This window comes from Equus asinus, chromosome 7 (genome assembly GCF_041296235.1).
Source record: "Equus asinus isolate D_3611 breed Donkey chromosome 7, EquAss-T2T_v2, whole genome shotgun sequence".
Classification (NCBI taxonomy): Eukaryota; Metazoa; Chordata; class Mammalia; order Perissodactyla; family Equidae; genus Equus; species Equus asinus.
The window spans coordinates 100,489,310-100,513,707 of record NC_091796.1 but is presented as its reverse complement, the minus strand read 5'-3'; the positions used below and the strand labels follow the sequence as shown (position 1 = coordinate 100,513,707).

Here is a 24,398-nt window from a genome sequence, read left to right as displayed (position 1 = left end):
GTGGTCCTTCAAGTGAAGAGAGCAGCCAGGGCTCTCCGTTATCTTCCCGTGCCCCGTCCTTGATTCGGGCTTCCAGTGTCTAGGCCTAGAGCCAAAGGAGTGCAAATTGCCCCTGCCCCCAGGTGGCTCTCACCCTAGAGAAAGCTCACCATACTTCCTTCTGTCTTCCTTTCGGTTTAAAATGATCAGAAGTATTTGCCAAGGTCTCAGGTAAGCATCACAAATGTATATTCTGCTCCTACTTGAAATGGAAAAATCTCATTTAAAAACCAAACTTCTAAATTTTTAACCATTGGAATGAGATGCTTCTACTGTAAGTTCAGCCAAAGGTTCTTCGGTGATGGAGCTAATTCTCATATGTTTGTGAACTATTTTGAAGTTTTGTAGGAAAGGACGTTGCTGAGATCTTTCCAGTCCCCTCTGAGCCTTCGCTGACATCCACCTGCATGCTGTGTGCCCCGGAGAGCACTCTCGTTTCTCGTGCTCCCCGTTCTGCTTCATTTGTTTGTCCTGTTTTTGTAGATTTCTTATAAGGATTCAAGGAGTTTATTTATAACTCTGGTAACAGTTTTAATTGGTCTTTCTTTAATTTGTTCCTTCCTTTTTTTTAATTGCACCAAACTGTTGTTGGGGAGTAGTACATTTCCTTGACTTTCTGTGAGAGAGATGAAGAGTCTAGACTTTGAGGTGTGGCCACAGGCCAAGTGTCAGAGACGGTAAACAGCACAGAAGACACGCAGAGGGCAGTCGGGGAGGCCGTTCCTCCTCTGCACTCCGGCCTGTGCCCTCCTCCAGGAGGATGACCTGAGCAGTGAGGACCACCTCCTGTGCATCATTATTATTCCTAGCCCATTCCTCAGAAATACCTAACCTTAGAATTTGAGGAGTTAGCTACAATTAAATTTGTTGTCTTTTGATGACAGTGGGACATACTGGTTCTCTTAGTTTTGATCCTTTTCCTTCCCTTTGTTTATATAAACACACGTATGGAAGTTACAAAACCTGATTGGAAATGTCCTGGTCTGGCTTTTCTGACTTACCATTTGACCTTAAGCAAGTCTCTCCACTTGTCTGGGCCTCAGTTTCTTGTGTGTAAAAGGAGAGAATTAAACTTGGTACCTCAGAACCATGGTGTGTGAACAACAAGTGTCGTTTTCCAGGAGTCAGCATTATAAATGTGTTACCTAGAACTTCGTGCGGCTAAATAGTCCATTTAGAAATTACTATCCCCCCTTCTCTTTCACAGGTTGTATTTATTTCAGAAGATACACATAAGCAAAAAGAAAATTAAATTATGCAAATATGCCACCTCAGAAATAGCCAAAATTATCATTTTGTGATGTTTTATTGCTAATGTGTAGAGACATAAACGTACATAAAATATAGAGTGGACTTGTGTTCTGCATGGTGTGCTGTAACGTGTTCTTGTCGTTACTGCACTGTGGACGACCCTCCGTGTGTTGACTGGCATCTGACTTGCAGGAGGGGCACGCTGGTCGGTATGCGGCTATAGTGTGATGTAGTTAAACGGTCCTTTGTGGCTGGATGTATAAGTTGTTTTTAGCTAGGGCTTTTAGTAAACACAGATATGGTAAATATGCTTACATATCCAGTTACCGCCTTAGGATAAACTTGCCAAGACGGAATTGCTGCATCAAAGAATTATGAACTTTTAAAAAGCATTTGATACATATGTAAGTTTTTATTCTATTAATTTGAGTACCTACTTTGTGTCAAGTACTCCATTATAATGTGTGTTTATTAAGTGGTTTAATAAAAAGGGAGCTTGGAGGAACGTATCTTCCAGATAGAATTTCCCTGCCCCAAAATGGCCACTTCTCCCCAAAGCCGCGTACCCCTTGTCAGCAGTTCTAATTAGGATGCTGCCTAATCCTCGCCACACCGCCAGGGGGCGGAACTGTTTTGATGTGCAGTTCTCTGATTATAGGTGAATTTGAGAAGTTTTTTCATACGTGCATACCTATTTCTAATTTTGTGTTAAAGTTGTTTTTGTTTTTGTTTAGAAGTTATTTTTTTTTCCCTTTTCTGAGTATAGAATACCAAATGGGAGGGAATTTTTTTCTTGAGAAGTTTGAAAAAACTTTTCTTTTTCAGCTAAGATAATGTTTGTGAAGAACCTGTTACAATGTGGTAGCCTGGCATAAATGTTTGGTATTGTTATGCTTGTTAAAGATATAATGAAAGTCATGTCCAAGAAGAGACACAGCTCTGTGGACTGCCTTTAAAAACAGCCTTTTTGCTGACGAGTCCCTTTTCTCTCTGTAATAGCTTAGGAGATCTGAGGAGGATGAAGAGAAGGAAGAGGACATTGAAGTTCCAAAGGCCATGGGGGATATTTTTGAGTCGCTTGCTGGTGCCATTTACATGGATAGCGGGATGTCCCTGGAGATGGTTTGGCAGGTGTACTACCCTATGATGCGGCCACTCATAGGTACTGCGGGCTCCCCTTCGGGAGAAGCAAAAGCAAAATTAAAAACAACTGCAAGGGGGTTATTCACATTTTTCTCTCATTTTGATTACAGAAAAATTTTCTGCAAATGTGCCCCGTTCCCCTGTGCGAGAATTGCTTGAAATGGAACCAGAAACTGCCAAATTTAGGTAAGCAAAAAATGTGCATGGAAAAAAGTTAACTTACTTAAAAACAAGGGGTGAAAAGTTCTCAGAGATGCCGTAAACTAAGGATTCTGAAAAATATTTCCCCTGGGGCATGCTCTTGTGCAGTTCCCATTTGTAGTCTGATTGACTGCTCCTTTTTATTTGTAGAGTACGCTGAATTAAAGGAGAAACCACAGCCCTGTGTGTCAGGGCCGTGCGAGAAGTTGTAATGCTCGTTTCCTTTGTGTGCTGTCGGCGTGTACGTGAGCCTCTCGGCCTGAGAGAGCACACTCAACGCTGACTGACAATAATAATAAATACTTCTGACGTCTCATTCAAGCTGTTTGGCCTTTTTACAGCCCGGCTGAGAGAACTTACGATGGCAAGGTCAGAGTCACCGTGGAAGTAGTGGGAAAGGGAAAGTTTAAAGGTGTTGGCCGAAGTTACAGGATTGCCAAATCTGCAGCCGCAAGAAGAGCCCTACGAAGCCTCAAAGCTAATCAACCTCAGGTTCCCAACAGCTGAAACCCCTTTTTAAAATTAAAAAAAAAAAGCAGAATTAAGGTGGAAAATATTTAAATTGAAAGGGATTTAAAGTTGATGCTGAGTGGAATAAATTGAAGGCAGAATTTAAAGTTTGATAACAAGCTAGGTTACAGAATAAAACATTTAACATGTGTATAAAAATTTTGGAAACTAATTGTAGTTTTAGTTTTTTGCGCAAACACAATCTTGTCTTCTTTCCTTCTGCTCCGTTTAAATCACAAGAGTGCTTTAATGATGACATTTAGCGAGTGGGCAGAATAATTACCGACAGTTTTGTTCTGTGTTTTTTGTTTTTTAGTTGGGTTTCCGTCAGCTTAGCTCTTAGTGTTCTGTTAGGAGGCCAAGGAGCTTACCCTCCCGCAGTCCCGGAACTGCCGCCGTGCTGACGTGCCTCCATCTGTGCGGTCGCCGTCCCACATGGCTGGCAAGCCCAGTAGAGTGACGCGGTTCTCGAGAGGAGAAGTGTGCCCGTGTTGTCTTTTCTTTCCATGTTATATCGTGTAAGATGACGTCTCCTGGTCACGATTGCACTTAATAGAATGGACAGATTGTAATTAACGTTGGCTGGCACGTTGGTGAATCAAATTTTAATTTTCTCATGCCACGTAGTCTTGCATAAAGAAGGTTCTTGCCTTAAAATTAAACCCCTCATGGCTATTCTTTAGTTTCTGATCTTTTCGGAACAAACTATTTTACATTCCCTTCATGTTATTATGCATCAGATGTTGAGACAGCGTAATATTTACAACTCTCTAGTCTAGCTGTAACTTAACTTATTACAGGATTATATTAGGATTTCTGTTATATGTGTACTGAAGACATTTTAAAAACCAGAGTATGTAGTCTATGGATTTTTTTAAACACTGTAATAAAAATGGTGTTTGGCTACATACCCAATTTTACTAAAAACCTCCTGCTAGGTAGTTCCACGGATGGAAATTGTTTGTGGCAAATAATTTTGCCCTGTAGGCTGTTGCTCTAACAAAATAAACTTTAGACATATCACACCTAAAATATGCTGCAGATTTTATAATTGATTGGTTACTTATTTAAAGAAGCGAAACAGAGCACCTTGACCCTTAGTCTTCTTGCATACATCTCTTACTGTACTTTTCACGATGTTGCATGCATATTTCACCTACCAAAGCTGTGCTGTTAATGCCATGGAAGTTTAATGTCTGCAACAAACTGCCGTAATTTTGATACATCTGTGATTTAGGTCATTAATTTAGATAAACTAGCTCATTATTTCCATCTTTGGAAAAGAGAAAAAAAGACATTTTTAGGCATTTGCCTAAGTTTCTTTAATTAGACTTGTAGGGCACTCTTCACTTAAATACCTCAGTTCTTCTTTTCTTTTGCATGCATGTTTTTCCCCTGTTTGGTGCTATGTTTATGTATATGCTTGAAATTTTAATTTTTTTTTTTTTGCACTGTAACTATAATACCTCTTAATTTACGTTTTTAAAAGCTGTGGGTCAGTCTTGCACTCCCACCAACATACCAGTAGAGGTTTGCTGCAATTTGCCCCGTTAATTATGCTTGAAGTTTAAGAAAGCTGAGCAGAGGTGTCTAATACTTTCCAGCACATCATTCTGAACCCGATGCTTCATGTAATGCTGCATTTATGTTTCGAATTTCAGTCGAATACTGTACTTCTTGCTCTGTCTGCACCCCCCACCCCAGGGAAACACCTCTGCACGTGTGCACACAGAAAACGGTCAGCTCCGCCTCCTCAGGAACCCTGAGTGAGGGGATGCGCAGCCTCTCCAACATGGTCTGCTGTCTCCAATCTTAAACTGAAGTCAAGATCTAAATTATTAAATGGGTTTCTGAGCAAATTAATTCAGGTGGACTCATTTTTAAAAATATTCAATTCTGATTTGGAACCTTAGATTTCTATTTGTTTTTTTTTTCAAAAAACCTCAATGTAAGGTCTCCTGGCAAGTTAAAACCAAGCAATTCTTGAATTACAGAACTGTAAACGTGTACAATTAGCAAGTAAGGCTGGATGTGAATTTTACTCGTGAGGGTGATTTGTGATGAAGTTATGTCACAAATCTCGTGATGATTTATAAACTACCTGATGCCAGGAGCTGAGAGCTTTGCATTGCGTCTAATGCACTCATCCCAGTGTTAAGGGACTCGCTCGCCTCCTGGCACCAAAATCAGATTGTTTCACAGTTACAATTCCCGTTGGGAGAAAAATGCCTCAATATATTTTGTAACCTTAAGGAGAGTATTTTTTGTTAATACTAAAAAGTTCAGACTTGGGTATGATTAGGTTATAACATTCTCAGGGGTTCAAATTTCCTGCTACCATTCAAAATGTTTATCAACAGCAAACTTTAGCTATTTCTTTTTTTTTTTTTTTAGGTTGGAGAAAAATAGCTGATCTTAATTTGTGACTCATGCTTTGAAGCATTCTCTGATCCCCTGGTTACTAGTTAAAAAATAAAAACTATGAGTTAGACATACGAAATGGTTAGGAACGCTTTCGTGCTGCTGATTTTTAATGCTGTAAAGTTTCCCCCAGTTTAGCTTGTTGAAATGTTTTGCATCCATTAATTAAGGAAAAACTCAGTCTGTGTTGCCCCACTTTCCAACTGTGTGTGTCACCCTTTTGTTCCTGTGATTGCAATGTGCGACCGAATGTAATATGGAAACCTGTACTAGTGGGAGGTGTGATTGTGCCCAAGCACACGTGGACCGGACTGGAGAAGCGTGTCTTGAAAAAGCAACTGCAGAAATTCCTTGCGATGATTGTGTGGAGGTTATTGGCACGAGCCTTCATTGTAAATGTTTTTAATTTCTTTATAATATACTTTCAGCAGTCCTAACTATGCTGCGTTTTGTAATAGCTTTCTTCCCCCGTTCTGTCCGTGTAGCACAGATAAACATGGCCCTTGGTACCGCGCTTTACCTCATTTCAAGGAAAATATGCTTAACTGAGAGGAAAAATGTGGTTTGGCCTCGCTGCTGTTTTGATTTACCGAATTTGAAAAAGATAATTATAATGCCTGCAATGTGTCATATACTTGCACAACTTAAATAGGTCATTTTTGTCTGTGGCATTTTTACTGTTTGTGAAAGTATGACAAAGATTTGTTAACTGAACTCTTAATTATGTTGGAAAAATGTTTGTTACAGTTTTTTCTTTTTTCTTTTTTTTTTTTTTACATTATGTGAAGTGATTAAATTTAGAATGACCTCTAACACTCCTGTAATTATATTTTAAGATACTAATGTTTTTACTTTCTTAATGATAGCCTGCCCTCGGAAAGATTCAGATGAGCCTGCCTAGATAGCAAGGACTTGCGGCTGCCTTGGTTCAGCTGGTTCAGTTCATAAATGCAGTTACTCACGCAGCAGCCAGCTCTTCCAGTCGTTACCTGGAATCAGACGGTGCCTGCAGAGAGCAGAGACCATCGAGGTGCAGCCCCGCCACAGGCCAGTCTGAAGGCCTGGTTGATTTAAAACTTGATCCCCTGCTCTGTTGGGCTATCTAATCCTTTCACACAAAATTTCAGCCACCGAACTGAGACCTTGATGTCTTTATTTCCACTGCATCCGAAATCGTGTGAGAGTCCTTCCTAGTTAGTGTCACCTGCAGAAGAGAAACTCCTGTCACGTTTGTTACCATGCGGTTATTTTAATTACATTTAAATAGGTATATTTTTTCAACCACTGATTACTGTTTAGGAATTTAATTATTTCCAAATAAATTTCTTTATTTTATATTGTACATGAAAAGTTTTTAAGATATGTTTAAGACCAAGAATATTAAAATGATTTTAAAAGTTGTTGGGAGACGCCAGTAGCAATACCTAGGGAATTTGCATCGAGACTGTTGTGTTTTCCGCTAGCAGTGAAAATGATCTTTTGGAACTAACTTGTAAATATATTTTAATCGTTAATTGTTTTTTTCCCTTGTCCGTTTTTATTTGGGCATCCACCACAGACAATTTAAATTTCGTTTTAATAAAGATGCGCTCAGAACGCAGCAGCAGGGTACGTAGCAGAAATGCAAAGGTGGACAGGTAGTACAATTGCTGGCTTTTCTGCTGTAAATAGAATGAAGGAAAATGACTCAAATCAAGTAAAACTAACACACATGATTTGATTGACAATAAAGTATTTGCCATCACATGCTGCAGCTGTTTGTCAGGAATATGGTGTCATTCATTCATTCAGTAATCACGCTGCAGAAATTGGCAGCCTGCACCTTATGAGTCACATTACCTTTAGTCGTTTTTTTGTATTAATTGTAGCCAAGTAAATCTTCAATAAAGTTATGGTCTGTTCACTTTGTGTCCTTTCATCTTTTCTCATTTTGGTTCAGTTCAAATGGGTCATAACGCTTAAATTATTGTAGCAGAAATGATCTTTAAAATGTTTTAATTCCATGGTCATATAAAAATGCATGTTTTAATACGATAAAATCTTCTTTGCCACGTTCTGCTTCACATCTACCGATAGAGTTACGTAGTAACAATTGTCTTTCTTTGCAAGATTTAAATAATATCAGTGTGTTTTTCTGAAATTCTGCCACATTGACTGATGTGTTCCAGGTCCTGGATTATTTATGACACATTTGACACATTCCTTAAGTGAATTTGGTTATTCTGAAGTCAAGTGGACAGAATGTTCAGCTTCCAAGTTTTTAGGACACACTTCCAAAACTGTCGGTTAAGAGAGAGTTCTATTATTTCAAGCCTTGACCCAGCCTTTTTGTAACTCAGTAAACTAAGTGCTACTAGGAATGACTTGCCTGTAGGAATAAGACGGTTGAGAATAAGTTTCTTAAAACGAGGAAAAGTTTTAGTTTTCCTTTGTAAGAGTTTAAATTAATCCCTTCCATTTCCCTCCTTCTGATTCTCTAAACAAAAGGAGAAAAAAGTGTATGTATTTTAATCCCAAGGAATTTGGCTAAGTGCTGCGTGCTGGTGTGTGTTGGTGTTACTACCCAGAATTCACTGGAGAGTTGAGGCCAAACCTCTGTGCCCCAGCTTGTTCCTGCCGCCATGACCCTCCCTCCCGTGGTCAGCGGGAGAGGACACGGCCAGGCCAAGCCCATCAGTTTGCAGAGCGACGTGTACATGCAAAGAATCCAGGTGAAGGTGAAACTTGTTTCTTTTTGCAGATCCACAGGCATCATGCGTGTTTTAGATGGTGTGGCGGATGCTGGCTCACAGCGGGCTCTGTGGTGAGCTGAGTTTTGGTCCTTATGAGACACTGGGAGCAAGGGGCTGCGCCATGGTGCATGTGCAGGCTGGGAGCTTGCTCTCTGTCCTGTCTGCAAGGTGATGTGTGAGCAACTCTGAGAACTTTTTGGGGTAAATTATGCATAAAACTTAACTGTGTAGCCATTTTTGAGTATACAGTTTAGTGGCGTATAGTACGTTCCCAGGGTGGTTTACTCATCACCGCCATCCATTTCTAGAACTTCTTCATCCCAAACTGAAACTGTACCCATGAAACACTAACTCCCCCCCCTCCTTCCCGCAGTCCCTGGCAGCCAGCATTCTGCTTTCTGTCTGAATTTGACTCTTCTAGGTACTTCATCTAAGTGGAATCAGACGATATTTGTCCTTTGGCATCTGGCTTATGTCAGTTATTTCACTTAGCGTAATGTCTTCATGATCTATCCGTTATGGCAAGTGTCAGAATTTCCTTTTTAAGGCTGAATAGTAGTCCGTTACAAGTATCTGCCACATTTTGTTCATTTGTCTGCCGATGGGTGTTTGGGCTGCTTCCACCCTTTGGCTTTGTGAACACTGCTGCTGTGAACATTGGTGTATGTACAGCTGCTTGAGGCCCTGCTTTCTCTTTGGTCTATAGATCCAGAAGTGGGATTGCCAGATCTTATCATAATTCTATGTTTAATTGTTTGAGAAGCTGCCGTTCTGTTTGCCCCAGAACTGCACCATCTTACCTTCTCTCCAGGAACACACAAGTGTTCCAGTTTCTCCCCATCCTCACCAGCGCTTGTTCTGTTTTTTTTGGCCGTGGCCATCCCAGTGGGTGTGAGGTGGCGTCTTAGTGTGCTTTTGATCTGCGTTACCCCGATGATTAGTGGTGTCGAGCACCTTTTTCATGTACCTATTGGCCATTTATAGACCTTTGGCGAAATATCTGTTCAAGTCCTTTGCACATTTTTGAGTTGTCGGTTTTATTGTTGTTGAGTTTTAGGAGTTCTTTATATATTTAGATATTAAACCTTTATCAGATTTGTGATTTGCAAATACATTGTCCCATTCTGGGGGTTGCCTTTTACTCTCCTGAAAATTCTCTCTTGAAAAATTCAGAATTGCAAAACACATTGGCCTGAGGCATTTCCGATGAGGCATGGTGGGCCTGAGGTTGATGGCTTGTGTGGCAGGTGCCCGTCTGCACTGTGTCCTACATGTTTTCTGCTGTTTACTCCTTACGCCGTCAGGGAGGCGGCTGCTTTTGGAGGGGAGTAGAGCATGGAAGTTCAGATTGAGAGCTGGAGTCAGACCACCTGGTTTCCAGCACCGTGTGACTGTGGGCAGGTTATTAATCACTCTTAGCCTCACATCCTTGCCTTTACAGTGAGGATGGAGTCATTTGGATTCAGTGGCGTTCGCGTAAAAAATGCTGAGCACAGTGCCCCACATGTCGTGAGCCCGTAATAAATGGTGATTGTCACTACAGTACCCATTTTACAGATGGGAAAAGTGAGGCAGAGAGAAGGGAAGTAACTTGCCTGAGATTACATAAGAGGGCTGGGCCTCGAACCCATGTCTACGTAAATTGAAGTGTTTAACCATCGTTTAGTAATTCTCTGGATCTTTTGAGATAAAGGTGGAACTAAAATATGTGAGTGAATGTGTGTATATGTTACAGATGTTTCATGTTGCAAAGAACACCACCAGATGGGACTCATAACCAACACAGGCAGCAATTGTGGGATTTTGTTTGTTTCTGTGTTTTGTGTGTCACCCTAGCAGCTCATTTCTTTCAACCAAGGAAGAGATTCCATGGTCGTCTTCACTAGAGAGCCAGGGTCAGAACCCCCGGTTACTCTGTTACCCAACTCACATTAGCCTGACAAGCCAGGGACATGCCCAGTGGCCGCTTAAGGGCCGTGTGCAGGAGCCAGGCTTGGTGGGAGGAGCCTTTGGCGCCCCATGTTAATGACGCTCCGCCCCATCCAACGAGGAGCAAGCACTGGCTGAGCCTCTGCTGCTTTCCCTCCTGCTTTTGCATTCACTCCATTTCGAAGAAAGAGGAAAGCCCCTTTCATTCAGGAAAGCCGCTCCTGTTAGCTGTCAGGTGTCACTGTAGAAGGATGAAAAAAGTGAGTGAGTGAAGCTGGGGCTTCACTTCCAGAGTGTGTGTGCTTTACACACACGCGCATGCCTGCAGACTTGCAGCAGAAGCCCCGGCCGCAGGGGTATCTCTGCCCTGTGGAGTGGAACAGCGTTTTCCGGTTGGGGCCCCCTCCCAGTTTCCTTGGTCGGGGCAGAGGGTGGTGTGGTTGGTGTGCAAAACTGAGACCCTCAAGAAGTGCTACTAGAGTGCTGTTTGTGTCTCGAAAAAGTTTTCTAACCTTTTTAGGAAATAATTTTTGATGAGCTGCTCACTCTCGTTGAGTGCTCCCTGTTTGTTTAGAACGTTCTCTGTCATTTGTAAGACTCCCCAGCCATCCCCTCTTTCCTTTCAGTGCCTGAATCTGCCTTTGAGATGGAGACTTGAGTATCAGATTCCAAGGATGTCAATAGATGTGCTATGGCAAAAAAACGTTCCATGGTCGACTAAGTTTGGACAATCACGGGTTAAACAAAATTAAACAGGGTTCTTTGCAGCACTTCTCAGGTCTTTTATTGTGCTAAAGTGCGTTGGGACTCAGTGAGGGCTGCATTCCCCAAACTTACTTGACCACAGACACCTTCCCACTAGGTCTTATGGGACCAGCATCCTGAGTAACACACTTGAAGACGTGCCCTACCAAGGGCATCTGGGCATTTGGTGAACCCCATGTGTGATGGTGCCCAGGACTGTGGTCTCCCGGCCAGCAGGTCCAGGGTCACACATGAAGGTGACCAACCGTCCCTGCGGTTGGTGGGCTGGAAGGAACCCTACAGTTTTCCGGTCTCTGGGCCACTCTGGCTCCCGTTCATGGTGGGCGAGTCTAGGTCCTGTGGTCCCGGCTGGGCTTGGCTTGGCTTGCCACTAGCAGTGGTGAAGTGAAGCTCCTAGTGGAGGGTGTGTGTTATGTCAAAGCGAGTTTTGCGTGTCTGGGGGCTGGCCCTGACAGTCCCAGAGCAGGACACAATTCACAGAGTTCGCCTCCCTCGGACGTGGTGCCTCACCTGTCTCGGGGTGATGGACTTGTCTTGCCCATAACCCCACAACTGCAGCTTTCGGGGAGCTGTTGTGCTCTGTGCTGTCGACTCGGCCTAAAGCTCTCCTGGTCCTCGTTCCACCTTCTGTACTCACCCAACACCACCCTTCCTTGGAGACGTAGGGGTGTGCAGCCCCTGGGGACGCCTCCTGCCCGTACCCAGCCCCACCGTAGGCCCGCGCCCGTCCTCTGGGTGCCCCCGCAGCCCTTCCGCTTCTCAGAGCACATCTCACACTGTGCTCACCATCCCTCCTCGTGTCTGAGCTGCTGGGACGCAGAGGCCTGTGTCCTGGCCACCACTCCGTGTTCCTTTCCCCACTGTCGGCCTGCAGGGGACCTCAGTCCATCTCACTCGGTGCTGTGCTGTCCTCTCTCTGCTGTCTGAGGACGTTAGGGATTCTTCAGGACACAGATGAAGTTCGGGATCCGGAGGGAAGGGGCGGGGCAGCGCCAGCAGAAGAGAGAGTGGGGAAAGTCCCTGCCTTTCACAATGTTTTCACCCAGGGGAATGGGACCTGGGTCCCTCCTGAGCGTTGTCTCAAAGTCTTGGGTGAAGGTGGGTGTTTTGGTCCACCTGACACGGGTGGGACACACGGAGTTAAAGACCCAGTAGAGAAATGTCTGGAAGAGCCCATGCTTTTCCTGAAGATTTGGTTTGAATTGACACTATGACTCTTGGAGCTGATGTTCCCCCTTTTTGCTTTGACTGCTAGGCAACTCGGAGCCAGGGTCCCAGCAGACCTCTAGTTCGTCTGTTCGCTGAAATATTGATTAAGCACCTTCTGTGTGCAGACACTTCTCTAGGCGCTGGGGACAGCAGTGAATAACATGAATGACTGTTGGAGGCGGTGACATCCCAGTGGGTCCCAGTGGGAAGACGGGCCACAGCCGGATCAACGGATCGCTCCTTTCTGGGAAGAAAACCCTGTGTTTGTGTTAGCAGTTTCTCATTTCCCCTTGCCCTCATTCCGTAAGTCTCCGTCCTCTCCTGTTACAGCATCTGTACAGTCATGGTGGTTGTGTTCTTGGCGCAGATCCTTTTGGAAATGCGGTGGGCTCCTTGGTGCAGAATGTGTTTATTAAGCAGCTACTAAGTGTTTGACGTGAAGCTGACCCCGATGAGTAAGGTGGTTCTTGAGGAGGCAGGTGATGCTTGATAGTCGCAGCTTTTCAACTTCGGGCTGGCTTTACTGCCAGGTCCCAGTGGGCCAGCGTGCTAAACGGGTCCAGGCACAATTCACAAGGGAGACGACAGCCGTGGCGCTGCACGCGACAGGGGCACCACGCTCTGTTTCCTCCCCTCGAGAGCCCAGCCCAATGTGGGCAGACACGGTGGGACAGAAGTTGCTTTTATGGGAAAGTGTATTTGAGCTTTGAGTTCTTTTAAGAGCCATAAGGCCACTTTGGGTTTTGTTAGTGGTTAGTTATTTTTACTTATATTTACCTATTTTGGAATAAAGGGCTGAATCAGTCATCTCAACAAGCCAGAATTCCAACTTGAGGTTATGTTTATAAATAGAAAATCTAGGCTTTCCAGAACTAAAGCTCGCTAAAACCAATTTTGTTGACAAAGGGGAAGGACTGTCAACTAGTGGTCTGAGCATTCTAGGCATCTGGAATTCCTGAGTCCCAGGCACGCCCCAGGGCCATCTGACTTTAACCCTCCGGTACCAAGGAGGCTGCAAGGAGCCCGTCAGCGGGGCCTGGGAGCCTGCGCCGTGGGGCTGCCCTGCATCCCCTGCTCTAGCCACATCCTTCGCCTCCCTCAGCCTGTCTCCTCCGTACAGTGAAGGGGCTGGCCCAAAGGTTCTCCTAGCGGTTGATAGTACTCAAAGCCACAAATATTTAATTTGTGAATCTAGAAATAACAGAGGTTTGAATCATAGCTGGTCAAGACCATGAATTCCTAGAAGCCAGGGTCATATGCTTGCTCTTTGCTCAACCCATCATCCATGCATTCATCCATGAATATCAACTCAGCATCCACGATGGTCACGCCCCTCTGGGCACCGTGGAGTCGGTGGGATTTGATCAGAGAGCCCAGTCCATCGTGTCCATGGATGCTCACCTTCCAGTGGGGCAGAAGTGCTGGGGGCAGGACGGGTCTTAATCAAAGAGAGCTGATCGTCTGAGAGAGTGATCGTTGCTGGGGAGACGATGGAACAGGGTAATGTGTTCGAGTGACAAGTGGAGTGTGGCCAAGTTTAAAGAATAATAGATGACACTCATTGAGTGCTTACTGTTCTAAGCTCTTTTCTCTGTTTCATATGAGAGTCAGTACTACTGTCTTTCCCATTTTACAGATAAGTGAAGGTAGGCAGAGGTGCTGAGATATGCCTGAAAAATGGAAGAAACACAGGCCCTGCATTCAGGGCTCAAATTATGGTGGGGTCAATTGCATCTAACCAAATAATTTCGATCCGGTGTCCCCTCCAACAGAGAACCGACCAGGGCGCAGTAGCAGAAGGCTGGAGGATTAAGAGAATGTTGCCCGAAGGGGTGATCTGAGCTGGGTTTTGAGGGATGAGCAGAAGTTCAGTTCATGTCTTGGTGCAGTAGCGTCGGTCCGCGGTGCCGTGGACACTTGCAGTCTCTTCAGTAGACCGCGTTGTTCTTTGGGTGATGGTCCAGGGAGCTTCCTAGACGTGGGTCCTGTTCTTTGCCCATATCATAAGCCCCGAACGTTTTGCAGGAATTATTTGCGGTAAGCGATCACTATAAATCTTCAAAATTAACTCACACATTTTAACCTAGATTTACAATTTCAACATGGATAATGACGTTCCTGCTAACATTCCGAGCACAGGCTATATTTTTCTGGGTTGTAGTCTTAAACCCGTACTTTCTTAAGCAGATCTCTTCCCCTCGCAGAGTCTTGGGTTGTTCAGATGTGAGATGGCGGTTCAAGCAGACCAGCAAGTGAGAGTTAGAATCACCAGTGAAATCAGAATCTCTGGGGCGAGGCCCGGGCATCTGCATGTTTGGAAAGTTCCCCAGATGATGTTAATCTGTAGCCAAGGTGAGGGACTACTGGAGTGGAGACAGGGTCTTGCCTTCTGTGCTGCAGAGGACTGATGGGGCCGGAAGGGAGGGGAGGTATGGGGCTGGGGCTTCTTTTCTTCCTGCCTCAGCCTGAGCCATTCCAGTTGTATCTGTTCCATTTATTGAGCTTTCTTAGAACACTGTGTTGGAAGAAAGGGCTCTATGGCTAAAAGCTAGTTTGGAAACCACTGGGACAGAGGCCCGCTAGGACCCTCTGACTCTTCGTCTGGTTCTCTGTGGGGTTTTACCATGGTCTGGGTCTGGGTACTATTTCTGTACTCTGTAAAGCAGCCACTCCTTCTCTCCCGGATCCGGCTGCCTTTCCCTGATAGGTGAGCAAGTTCCCTGATGTGGCAGTGGCAGCGTTGCAGCGAGGGTTTTGATTACCTTGTTATGAATTACGGTGGGGTGCCCTGGTGAAGGGTCGAACGTATCTGAGATCCTTTGGAATCAAAGGCGAGATATCACTAAACGAGGCTGCATTTAATAGGTGATAAATCTTGAGGTTGTAGGTTTAATATAGTTTGATGGTTGTAAATCCAGTGAATCTACTGGAGGAATTTGCTGTGTGTTGCATTTATGAAATATTTAGTCAGGTGTTTTTAAAGGTACGACTTTTCTCATAAGGTCCTAAATTTTATGGGCTTCCCCAGAAAATTTCATACTGGTGTCAAGTATGCTGCTGCTTGCGGACCTTCGAAATGAAAAAGGAAAAGGTGGCGTAGTCTCTTTTTTTTTTGTACTGTAGGAAAGCTCTTAAATAATATTCACAGTAATAGCCGAGTCAAGAAGTAGATTTTAGTATATTTAAGAATGTACTTCAGAAAAAGAAAATGGTAGGATGAAAGCGAGCTGAGGGGCCAGCCTGGTGGTATAGTGGTTAAGTTTGCATGCCCCGCTTCAGTGGCACTGGGTCACTGGGTTTGCAGACTCGGATCCCAGTACCTAGTGCCACTCATCAAGCCGCACTGTGGTGGCATCCCTCATAAAGAGGAGGAAGATGGGCACAGATGTTAGCTTAGGGCCAATCTTCCTCCCCCCCAAAAAAGTAAGCTTCTATTTGATGTTTAGATTGTAAATATTAGGAAGGAGTCCACATGTGGGGTTGAAATATGGCCACAGTGTGGATGTTGGGGCATGTCTACCACCTCGGTGGCCATGAGGCCCTGCGTTCATTACCAGCTTTGCGTATTCGTGTGTTATTGCTGTGTAACAAATGACCATCAACTTGATGGCTCAGAACGACATGCATTTATGGCCTCACAGTTTCTGTGAGGCAGAGGCACAGCTTTGCTGGGCCCTCTGCTCGGGGTCTCAAAGTGTCAGCTGGGCTGGGGTCTTCTCTGGGCTCAGGTCGTTCCCAGCTCACGTGGTTGTTGGCAGAATTCCCTTCCTCACAGACGCGGAAGTCCTGGAAGCTCACTTCTTTAAGGCCAGCAGGAGAGCTGCTCTTCCACGTCAGTCTCTCTTCAGGGAAGGCTTCGAATCTCTTTTAAAGGGTTTGCCTGATTAGGTCAGGCCCACCTAGGATATCATTTGCTTAATTCAAGGTCAACTGATTAGGAACCTTAATAACATCTGCAAAATTCTTACACCTTTGCCATATAGCATAACCTAATCGTGATGGTGACATCCCATCATGTTCCCAGGCCCCACCCACACTCAAGGGGAGGGTGTTATGCAGGGCATGTACACCAAAGGGCAGGGTTCTTGGGGGCCATCTTAAAATTCTGCCTGCCATACCACCGACATGACCTTAGACAAGTTTCTTCACTTCTTTGAACTTTCCTTTTGACGGCTGTCAAACGGAGATGGCAGTTCCCGCCTGTCCTGCGGGGCTGTTGTGGGCCCCTGTGAGATCACGTGTGGGGAATCTAGGAGGAAGCAGGGAGCGTGCAGCGTGCCACAGGCAGGCGGGAAGTCCCTGATGGAAGGATGAGATGTGGGAGTATTGCTAACGCGGCAGTTCTGTCTCAGCCTGAAGATACCACTGACTACACAGTGGGTGTCAAAGTGAAGAGCCACGGGCAAGTATTCAGTTCCCTTTCATTTGATCCGTGGCCCGAATGGGCCCTGAAATTGCTTATCGTTCACTTTTCAAAACAGCCGCCCTTCCAAATCCCCACTCTGACAATGGCCACTGACGTCTTTTTTGGATTAGGAATGGATGCAGGGTCCAGACGTTGACTCTGACTCTCCTCTCCTCCCAACCGTTCATCAGGATCAGAAAGATACTGTGATCAACGGCTCCGTGATTTACCATGTGACAGCCACTCGGGGGACACGTTTCCCTCCCGCCGCCTCCCTCTGTCTTCCCGGTATCCCCTCCCCAAATACCCCCAGTCCATCACTTTCCATTTCACAATTAACCCAGAACCCAGTTGGAGACAGATAGAGAAGGACAATTTTTATGCAGTTGCCACCGGTCACCGGCCAGTTGTTAGTCAGATGACTGTTGGGGCACAGATAACTGCTTTTGCCATCGTCCCCGAAGGCGCGCTCCGCACGGCCGTAATTAGAAATGCAGGGGAAGGGAGGGAAAATCCATCTTATTTAAAAGTGTTATAGTGTCAGCAAGCACATTGCGATGCCATTAAGAAAGTTTTTGTGAAGGACACGTTCGACTTGAGGTTTTTAATTTGTTTGAAGTATTTTGCTAAAACAGAATTATGCTGGAGTTTACATAAAAGTAGAGAATGACATGAAAAGTTTTAACTTAAGCAGCAAAATATAAAAGCTAATCTTATTTAAAAGTAATATGTATGTCTTGATTGAGTGCCCAGATACGCTCAACTGGGACTTTTTAGTGGAATGGGGTCTAAGCTGTTACACTGAGTTATACCGAGAAAGCTTTTCCCGAGCTTATATTGCCAGACCTGAAATACTCCTGTGGCTGCATTTAATAAAGAAACGAAAGTCTTGAGTAAGGGGATATGATTTTTTATGACAGAAGGAATGCAAATAACTTTTAGTCTCATTGCCTTGACCGGGTTTGGTTTGATTTGATGGAGGATAATAATGACTTATAACCTGTGCTGACAATATGCAGGCCCGCACAACGTCATTTAACTCATTTATTCTGCTTGCTGTAAAAACAAAGAGATGGCAAATAAATATATGGAACGTTCATTGTTTGTCAGAGGGCCCAAGCCAAGAGTTTTCAGTGACCTTTTAAAATATGGTCCCAGGCTAGTACTAAAATGTCTGTCACTCAACACACACACTTGCATGCTTTGGCCTTTTAACCCACGCATCTTGTGTTTTTCTCTTTCAAATGGGTGTATGAATTTCCAGTCAGCTGCAGCGACTTAGGTCCTTGCATCGGAGGATTACTGTAAATTGCAGCCTGACAATTACAATACGCAGGGCACCGGCGAGTTATTAATGGGCTCGCCTACTGATGGCCTTTCAACGCAGCCTCGGACCTGCTGAGCCTCAGCCTAATTAGTTCCAGGGGTAGAGGCCCCCGCGGACGAGGCCAGTGGGGAGGGGGCTCCCCGAGACCCCGCCTCCGGCAGAGGAAGATATCAATTGATTATGGATGGCTCCTGTCCGCCATGTCGGATCTCTAATTCACCTCCTCCTTAATGACTTGTATTGGCTTAAGGAGCTCCGTGTGATTTGACAGCGTCAAGCTCAGCTGACAAAGACCAGCAGGTGACTTTAATTGAGGACTTCTATTGCAAGAGATTTTATGCAAGACAGAGCAACAGTTCAACAGACACAAAAGAGGCCTGTAAAAAAAAAACAAAAAGTCTGCAGCAGTTTTAGAAGGAGACTGGGACCAGACCTGGAGTTAGCTACTTGCCTTTCCTTGAGTTTACACTTTTTTCACTCCTCCAGTGGTGGGATCAGGAGGGGAGACCCCCTTGCCCACTCCTCTGCCTCTGGAAATTCTGCAGCCGTCTCTCCTCTCTTGGGTTTCAATATTTATCTTTAAGGATGAATTATGTCCAGGCATAAATTATGTTTGACACATCACGATGCTGGGGGAAAAAATTAAATTTTTCACTACTCTGAAAAACATTCCCCAGAACGTATCACGCTCAGAGTGCGCCCTGAAAGAACCGAGCATGCTGTTTAGTTTTACAAAATTAAATGGACGGCCTGTCTGAAGCGTCGGAAGGGGGGAGCATAATGATCAGTGAGTGAATGAATGAAAAAAAAGATGACAGCTGACAGGATCGCAGACTGGGAGCCCCGGGAAGGGAGGGGAGAAGGAGGGCTGGGCTGGGCTGGGGCCGGCCGAAGGCTCCGCAGTGGTAGGGGCGGTTAGAAAACGCTTCAGGAGATGCCTTGGGGTTTTAGAGGGTGGAGCCAGCTGAAGGTGTTCTGTCATCCAGGTGATGTGCGCTCCCTTCTAGGGCTGAGGGGCTGTGTCCACACTATGTGGGCAGTTCATCCTGATCCAGGCCCTCGGAGTTCCACATCCTGTTCCACCACGCCCCCTACACTTCGTCTCACTCAGCTTCCTACTTGGTCCAAACATGCTGAGTGTTCTCACGCTTCCACCCTGTGCCTGTGCTACTCTCTTCCCTCCTTCTTCATCTTGCAAACTCCTGTTCACCCTTCGAGACACAGTTTGGTCACCTCCTCCAGGAAGCTTTCCAGTTCCTCCCTTGCCATTCCTCCAGGCATTCTGACTCCAGAGCCCCCACACTCTCATCCACTACGCTGTGTTGCCTCCTCCACAGGGGGAAGGAAGCACTTGAATATCCGACTGACCAGCCAGAGCACAGTTTGCACCCCACGGAAGGGACCAAAGGGGTCCTAAGTAAGAGAAGGGAGTGTTGGATTCTGGGGGAGGTGGGTGGGTGTGGAATCAGGGGGACACTTTGGAAGGTAGGCGGACTCTGAGGCTGGGCAGGACTCGGGGGTGGTGCAGGAGTCGGGCAGAGCTTGCACTCAGGAAGTTGGGCACTTTTGGGCCCCAGTGCCAGATGGTTCAAGGGCTGGGGATGTTTCCCAGAAGGACTGCTGATTTGGAATGACGATGCGATTAGGAAACTCCAGGGTCCCGACAGCCTAATAGCCTAGCTTGGTCCATAAGTTGTGAACAGGTTGGCAGATGTCCCCAAACCCCCAAAGGAGGAAATCCATACCCTCCAGCCTCCCCACATGCTCCCACTGGGAGCCTCAAGCTCAGCCTCTGCTCCGCAGGACAGCCTTCTCTCTCCACCTGGCTGGCCCCACCTACCTCTCAGGGCAGCCCTTCCTCTGGGAAGCCCTCCTGGATTCTACGTTTTGGTGTAACTGACAGTTTCCTCAGCACACCTACCACACACGTCTGTCACCTGTTATCAGTGCTCGCCTTTGCATTCTTGAAGCCCCGCAGTGAGCCACGTGGGGGCTGGCATCAGATTATTCTCTATTGCCCAGGGGGGCCACAGTCTGTTTTTAATGAATGAGAAAGCAAAATGGAGGAGCTGACCCCAAAGAGCTATCTTCATCCACAAATTTGGGAACGTAGGTTGCTTGATTTGTTTTTTTGAAGATCAGAACTTGGAGCTACTTAATAATGATTTATCTATGGGGATCTTTATTAGTTAACTCAGCACAGTAATCAAAGTGATCTTATTTGGTTGCCGAGCATCAACTGTGCACTGAGCCCTGTGAGGGTTGGTGGGTCCTGCTATGGAGGTGACCTCAGGTGACCCCAGTTTGGGAGGTGGTGCACAGAAGTAAACAGTGATCGATGCAGTGAGGAGAAACCTGGACTCGGACCAGGGAGATGGGGAGGGTGGAGATGAGGGTGATGGAAATGGGGGCTGGATGGAGGTAGGGGATGGGTGGAGATGAGGGGTGTGGATCGAGATGAAGGCGGATGGAGGTGGGAGTGGTTGGAGATGGGGGTGGATAGAGGTGAGGGCGGATGGAGGTCAAGGGTGGATGGAGATGGGGGTAGATGAAGATAGGGCATTTGGAGGTGTGGTGGATGGAGATGGAGTGGATGGAGATGGGATGAATGGAGGTGGGGTGGGTGGAGGTGGGGGCGGATGGAGGTGGGGTGGATGGAGGTGGGGTGGATGGAGGTGGGGTGGATGGAGGTGGGGGCGGATGGAGGTGGGGCGGATGGAGGTGGGGGCGGATGGAGGTGGGGGCGGATGGAGGTGGGGGCGGATGGAGGTGGGGGCGGATGGAGGTGGGGGCGGATGGAGGTGGGGCGGATGGAGGTGGGGGCGGATGGAGGTGGGGGCGGATGGAGGTGGGGTGGATGGAGGTGGGGGCGGATGGAGGTGGGGGCGGATGGAGGTGGGGCGGATGGAGGTGGGGCGGATGGAGGTGGGGCGGATGGAGGTGGGGTGGATGGAGGTGGAGTGGATGGAGATGGGATGAATGGAGGTGGGGTGGGTGGAGGTGGGGGCGGATGGAGGTGGGGGCGGATGGAGGTGGGGGCGGATGGAGGTGGGGCGGATGGAGGTGGGGCGGATGGAGGTGGGGGCGGATGGAGGTGGGGGCGGATGGAGGTGGGGGCGGATGGAGGTGGGGCGGATGGAGGTGGGGGCGGATGGAGGTGGGGGCGGATGGAGGTGGGGTGGATGGAGATGGAGTGGATGGAGATGGGATGAATGGAGGTGGGGGCGGGTGGAGGTGGGGGCGGATGGAGGTGGGGGCGGATGGAGGTGGGGGCGGATGGAGGTGGGGGCGGATGGAGGTGGGGCGGATGGAGGTGGGGCGGATGGAGGTGGGGCGGATGGAGGTGGGGGTGGATGGAGGTGGGGTGGATGGAGGTGGGGCGGATGGAGGTGGGGCGGATGGAGGTGGGGGCGGATGGAGGTGTGGTGGATGGAGGTGGGGGTATCCTGGATCTCATTTCAGAAGAAGGAGGTGATACCTGTCATCCCTGTGCTGGTGGTAGGGGCAGTCTGAGCTTCTGCAGTGCAAGGAATGTTACACAGTCATCTTCGTCTCCCCTAGTGTCTAATCCAGAGCCTGAAACAGGAGGTTTTCAATACATATTTATTGAATGAATGAATGTTGACCGAGTCGTACATCTACATTCCTGCCTGACTTTAAGGCCAGGCCCATTTGTCCCAGTGCCTACCCACCTTTCCCCAAACCCAGCCTGTGCAGGTGGGCCCACTGTTCCCTCTGCTTTTCTTTGCTGGCTTGATGGACCTGCTTTTCTCCATCTCTAGAAACTCCTCGCTTCCTCTCACCTCCCTTAGAAGTCCTCTCCTGCTGTCCCTCCACGACCATGGCCCAGGCCCTGCCCTTCCCTCTGGCCTGTCGGGCCCTTTCTTAGAGCTCCTAAGTGGCTGCCCTGTCTTCAGCCTTCCTCTCCTGCCGTCCCTGTCCCAGGCAGCTGTCAGAATTTTTGGACAAAAATAGAGCTCAGATCATGCCCAGCCCCCATCACGTGGCTTCCTCCTCCTCTCTCTTCCTCCTCCTCTCTCTTCCTCCATGCTCCACTCCCCCCACCCTCTTTCCTTGCTCCGCTCCTCAGCGGACCCGTCACAGCTGTCACCTGGCTCCAGCCTTCCTCCTTCACCTCCTCTTCCCCTCCCCCTCCGCCTGCCTTCACTGGGGCCACTCAGGACCAGGCTCCATCCATTTGCTGAGTGACCTTAGGCAAGCTACTTACCTGCCGACCCGTAGTTCTTGAGTCGCTAAGATGAGTGGGTTGGTTGGAGTGAATTGTCAGAGGTGGAGGTGACATGACATAATGAATAAAAGCATAGCTTTGGAATCAGGCAGGGCTGGGTTTGAACCCAGATTGTGCCACTTAGCAGCTATGCGACCTTGTGGCACAGAAGTGACCAGGACAGCACCATAGGAGGGCTGTTCTAGTGCTCAGCACAGGACCAGGCACACAGGACATGTGAAATGCACGGGCCTATTATTATCTAAGTCACATTCAGTGTCTCCCGGGTGATTATGAATCCCCTGCCAGCTGGCCCCCACCCCCGAAGTGAGAGGAAAGCATGCTGCTCTTGGCTGTCCCCCGATTTATTTGTGGGCCCTCTTGGATTCCTTTCTCCCAAAGGGCCCAGCCCTGGGGAGCCATGAATGCCAGAGCAGCCCAGAATTTCCAGGCCAGGCTGGGATTGATCGCTGGGCCGAGGCACGGCGAGGTCAGTTGTTCCGTGACCGAGCTGGTCCCCTGGACGTCAGCGTTGCCGTGGCCTCTCCTCCTGGCAGCTGTCTCTGGAAGGGCCTCATTGAGCAGCCGTGGGTCAGGCAGCCTGGCTGCGTTGTCAGATTCGCTCTGCCGGGCATAACTCAGGCCTTGGCTAGACGACTTGCCCCGGGCTCACAGGGGCCCTTGGGCGGCTTGAAGTCAATTACGTCCCTTCGCTCATCACTCCAGGGAGGGGAGTGGAGCTGGCCTTCTTCCCTGCTGGGAGGCTCCTGGAGGAGGGTTTGTGAATTTCCTTCTCCTTCCAAAGACGCGGCTGTGACGGATGGATGTTTTCTGGCCAAACCCAGGCAAAGTTGGACTCCAGCTTTCAAAGTGTCAGGCTGCAAAGAGCAAGACTGGGAGGATGGAGGGTGGGGAAGAGGGCACGGTACCTTGGGTGGCGGGAAGAGAGGAGGCTGGGGATGGATGCCCTCAGGAGGTCGCCCAGGAGGGCACAGGGTGGAGGGTGGCACTGCCAGTGTGGTTGTCCCTGAAGAGATCAGAACACTGGGTCCTCCCACACCTGAGCCTGCCGGGGAGGCTCCAGTGAGAGGCATCCAGAAAAAGCAGTGGCTGTCGGGAGAGTTGGCAGCTGAAAGCCTAATTCCCCAGTGGGTGTGGAGATGCGGCCCAGACTCTGGGGCTGAGCGGATTTTAGGGGCTGGGGGCTGTGAGGAGTGTTTCTTGCAGCCAATTCAGGGAACACCAGACCACGGGCCTCCCCGCTCCTCCTCATGCCCTTAGAATCATGCAATGTGAGAAAAGGATGGAGCTTCCAGATCTTCCAGCAGAATCCTTCCTCCCCTCCTCCCAGACCATTTTCTAAACAAGAAGATTGAGGAGCAGAGGGTGTGGCCCCACCTACCTGGTTGTGGAGCTGAAGCAGCAACGTGCCTGGGACCCTTTTCACTTTACGCTGCATGCTACTTTCCTCGTTTCCACCTTTCCCCCTCACTTCCACGTTTTCTATTTTTCTTCTCCAGGATCCTTCTGTTTCAGAATTTTGCTTAGAGGATCCTCAAAGCAAAAGGAAGAAGTGAGACAGAGGAGATTTTGAAAAGGAGTGCATACATGAGAAATAACTGGAAGGAGGTGGGGGAATTGGCGGGAAGATCCTAGATGACAGAAGCAATCTCTGGGTGTAGGGAAGGGATGATGGAGAGGAAGCGGTGGTGTGAGGGTGGGAGACCTGTAGAAAGAGAGAGAGGGCGAGAGGGAGGAAGAAGATCCCAAAGAAAGGAGTCTGAAGACCCAAGATCTGTGGTGGCTAAGTGCCCTGAATCCTTGTTGGAATAATTTTGGATAAACAAACAAATAAATGATGGTGATGGTGATGATGGTGATGTTGGTGGCGATGATGATGATGCTGATGATGGTAATGATGGTGGTGATGATGATGATGATGGTGATGATGATAGTGATGATGGTGGTGATGGTAGTAGTGATGATAATGATTATAATGCTTCTGCCGATGGTGCTACTGCTGTTGATGCTAATCATATTAATTCATTGTGTAACCATGAGTAAGTCCTTTATCCTCACTGGGCCTCAGTTTCCCCATTTATAAAATGAAGAGGTGGAACTTTAGACTCCTTCCTCCTCTGAGATTCTGTGGTCCAAAGAAAGGATCAGGAGGATCTAGGAAAACCTCTTAAGAAAGAAAGAAAAGGGATTGGGGCAACACAGGCCAGCAGAGACCCA

General features: G+C 47.5%; 1 protein-coding gene across 10 annotated transcripts in view; it reads left to right on the top strand.

Annotated features, from left to right (window-relative positions):
* Window positions 1-7,468, top strand: part of DICER1 (dicer 1, ribonuclease III) — a 73,052-nt gene extending 65,584 nt beyond the window's left edge. For all 10 annotated transcript variants that reach the window (XM_070514246.1, XM_070514247.1, XM_070514252.1 and 7 more), the window contains 3 exons: window positions 2,290-2,452; window positions 2,544-2,619; window positions 2,976-7,468. In XM_070514246.1, coding sequence (XP_070370347.1) covers window positions 2,290-2,452; window positions 2,544-2,619; window positions 2,976-3,141 — 405 coding nt within the window. In that variant the 3' untranslated portion in view covers window positions 3,142-7,468. The remainder of the gene's footprint in view (window positions 1-2,289; window positions 2,453-2,543; window positions 2,620-2,975) is intronic.
* Window positions 7,469-24,398: the final 16,930 nt, after the last annotated feature.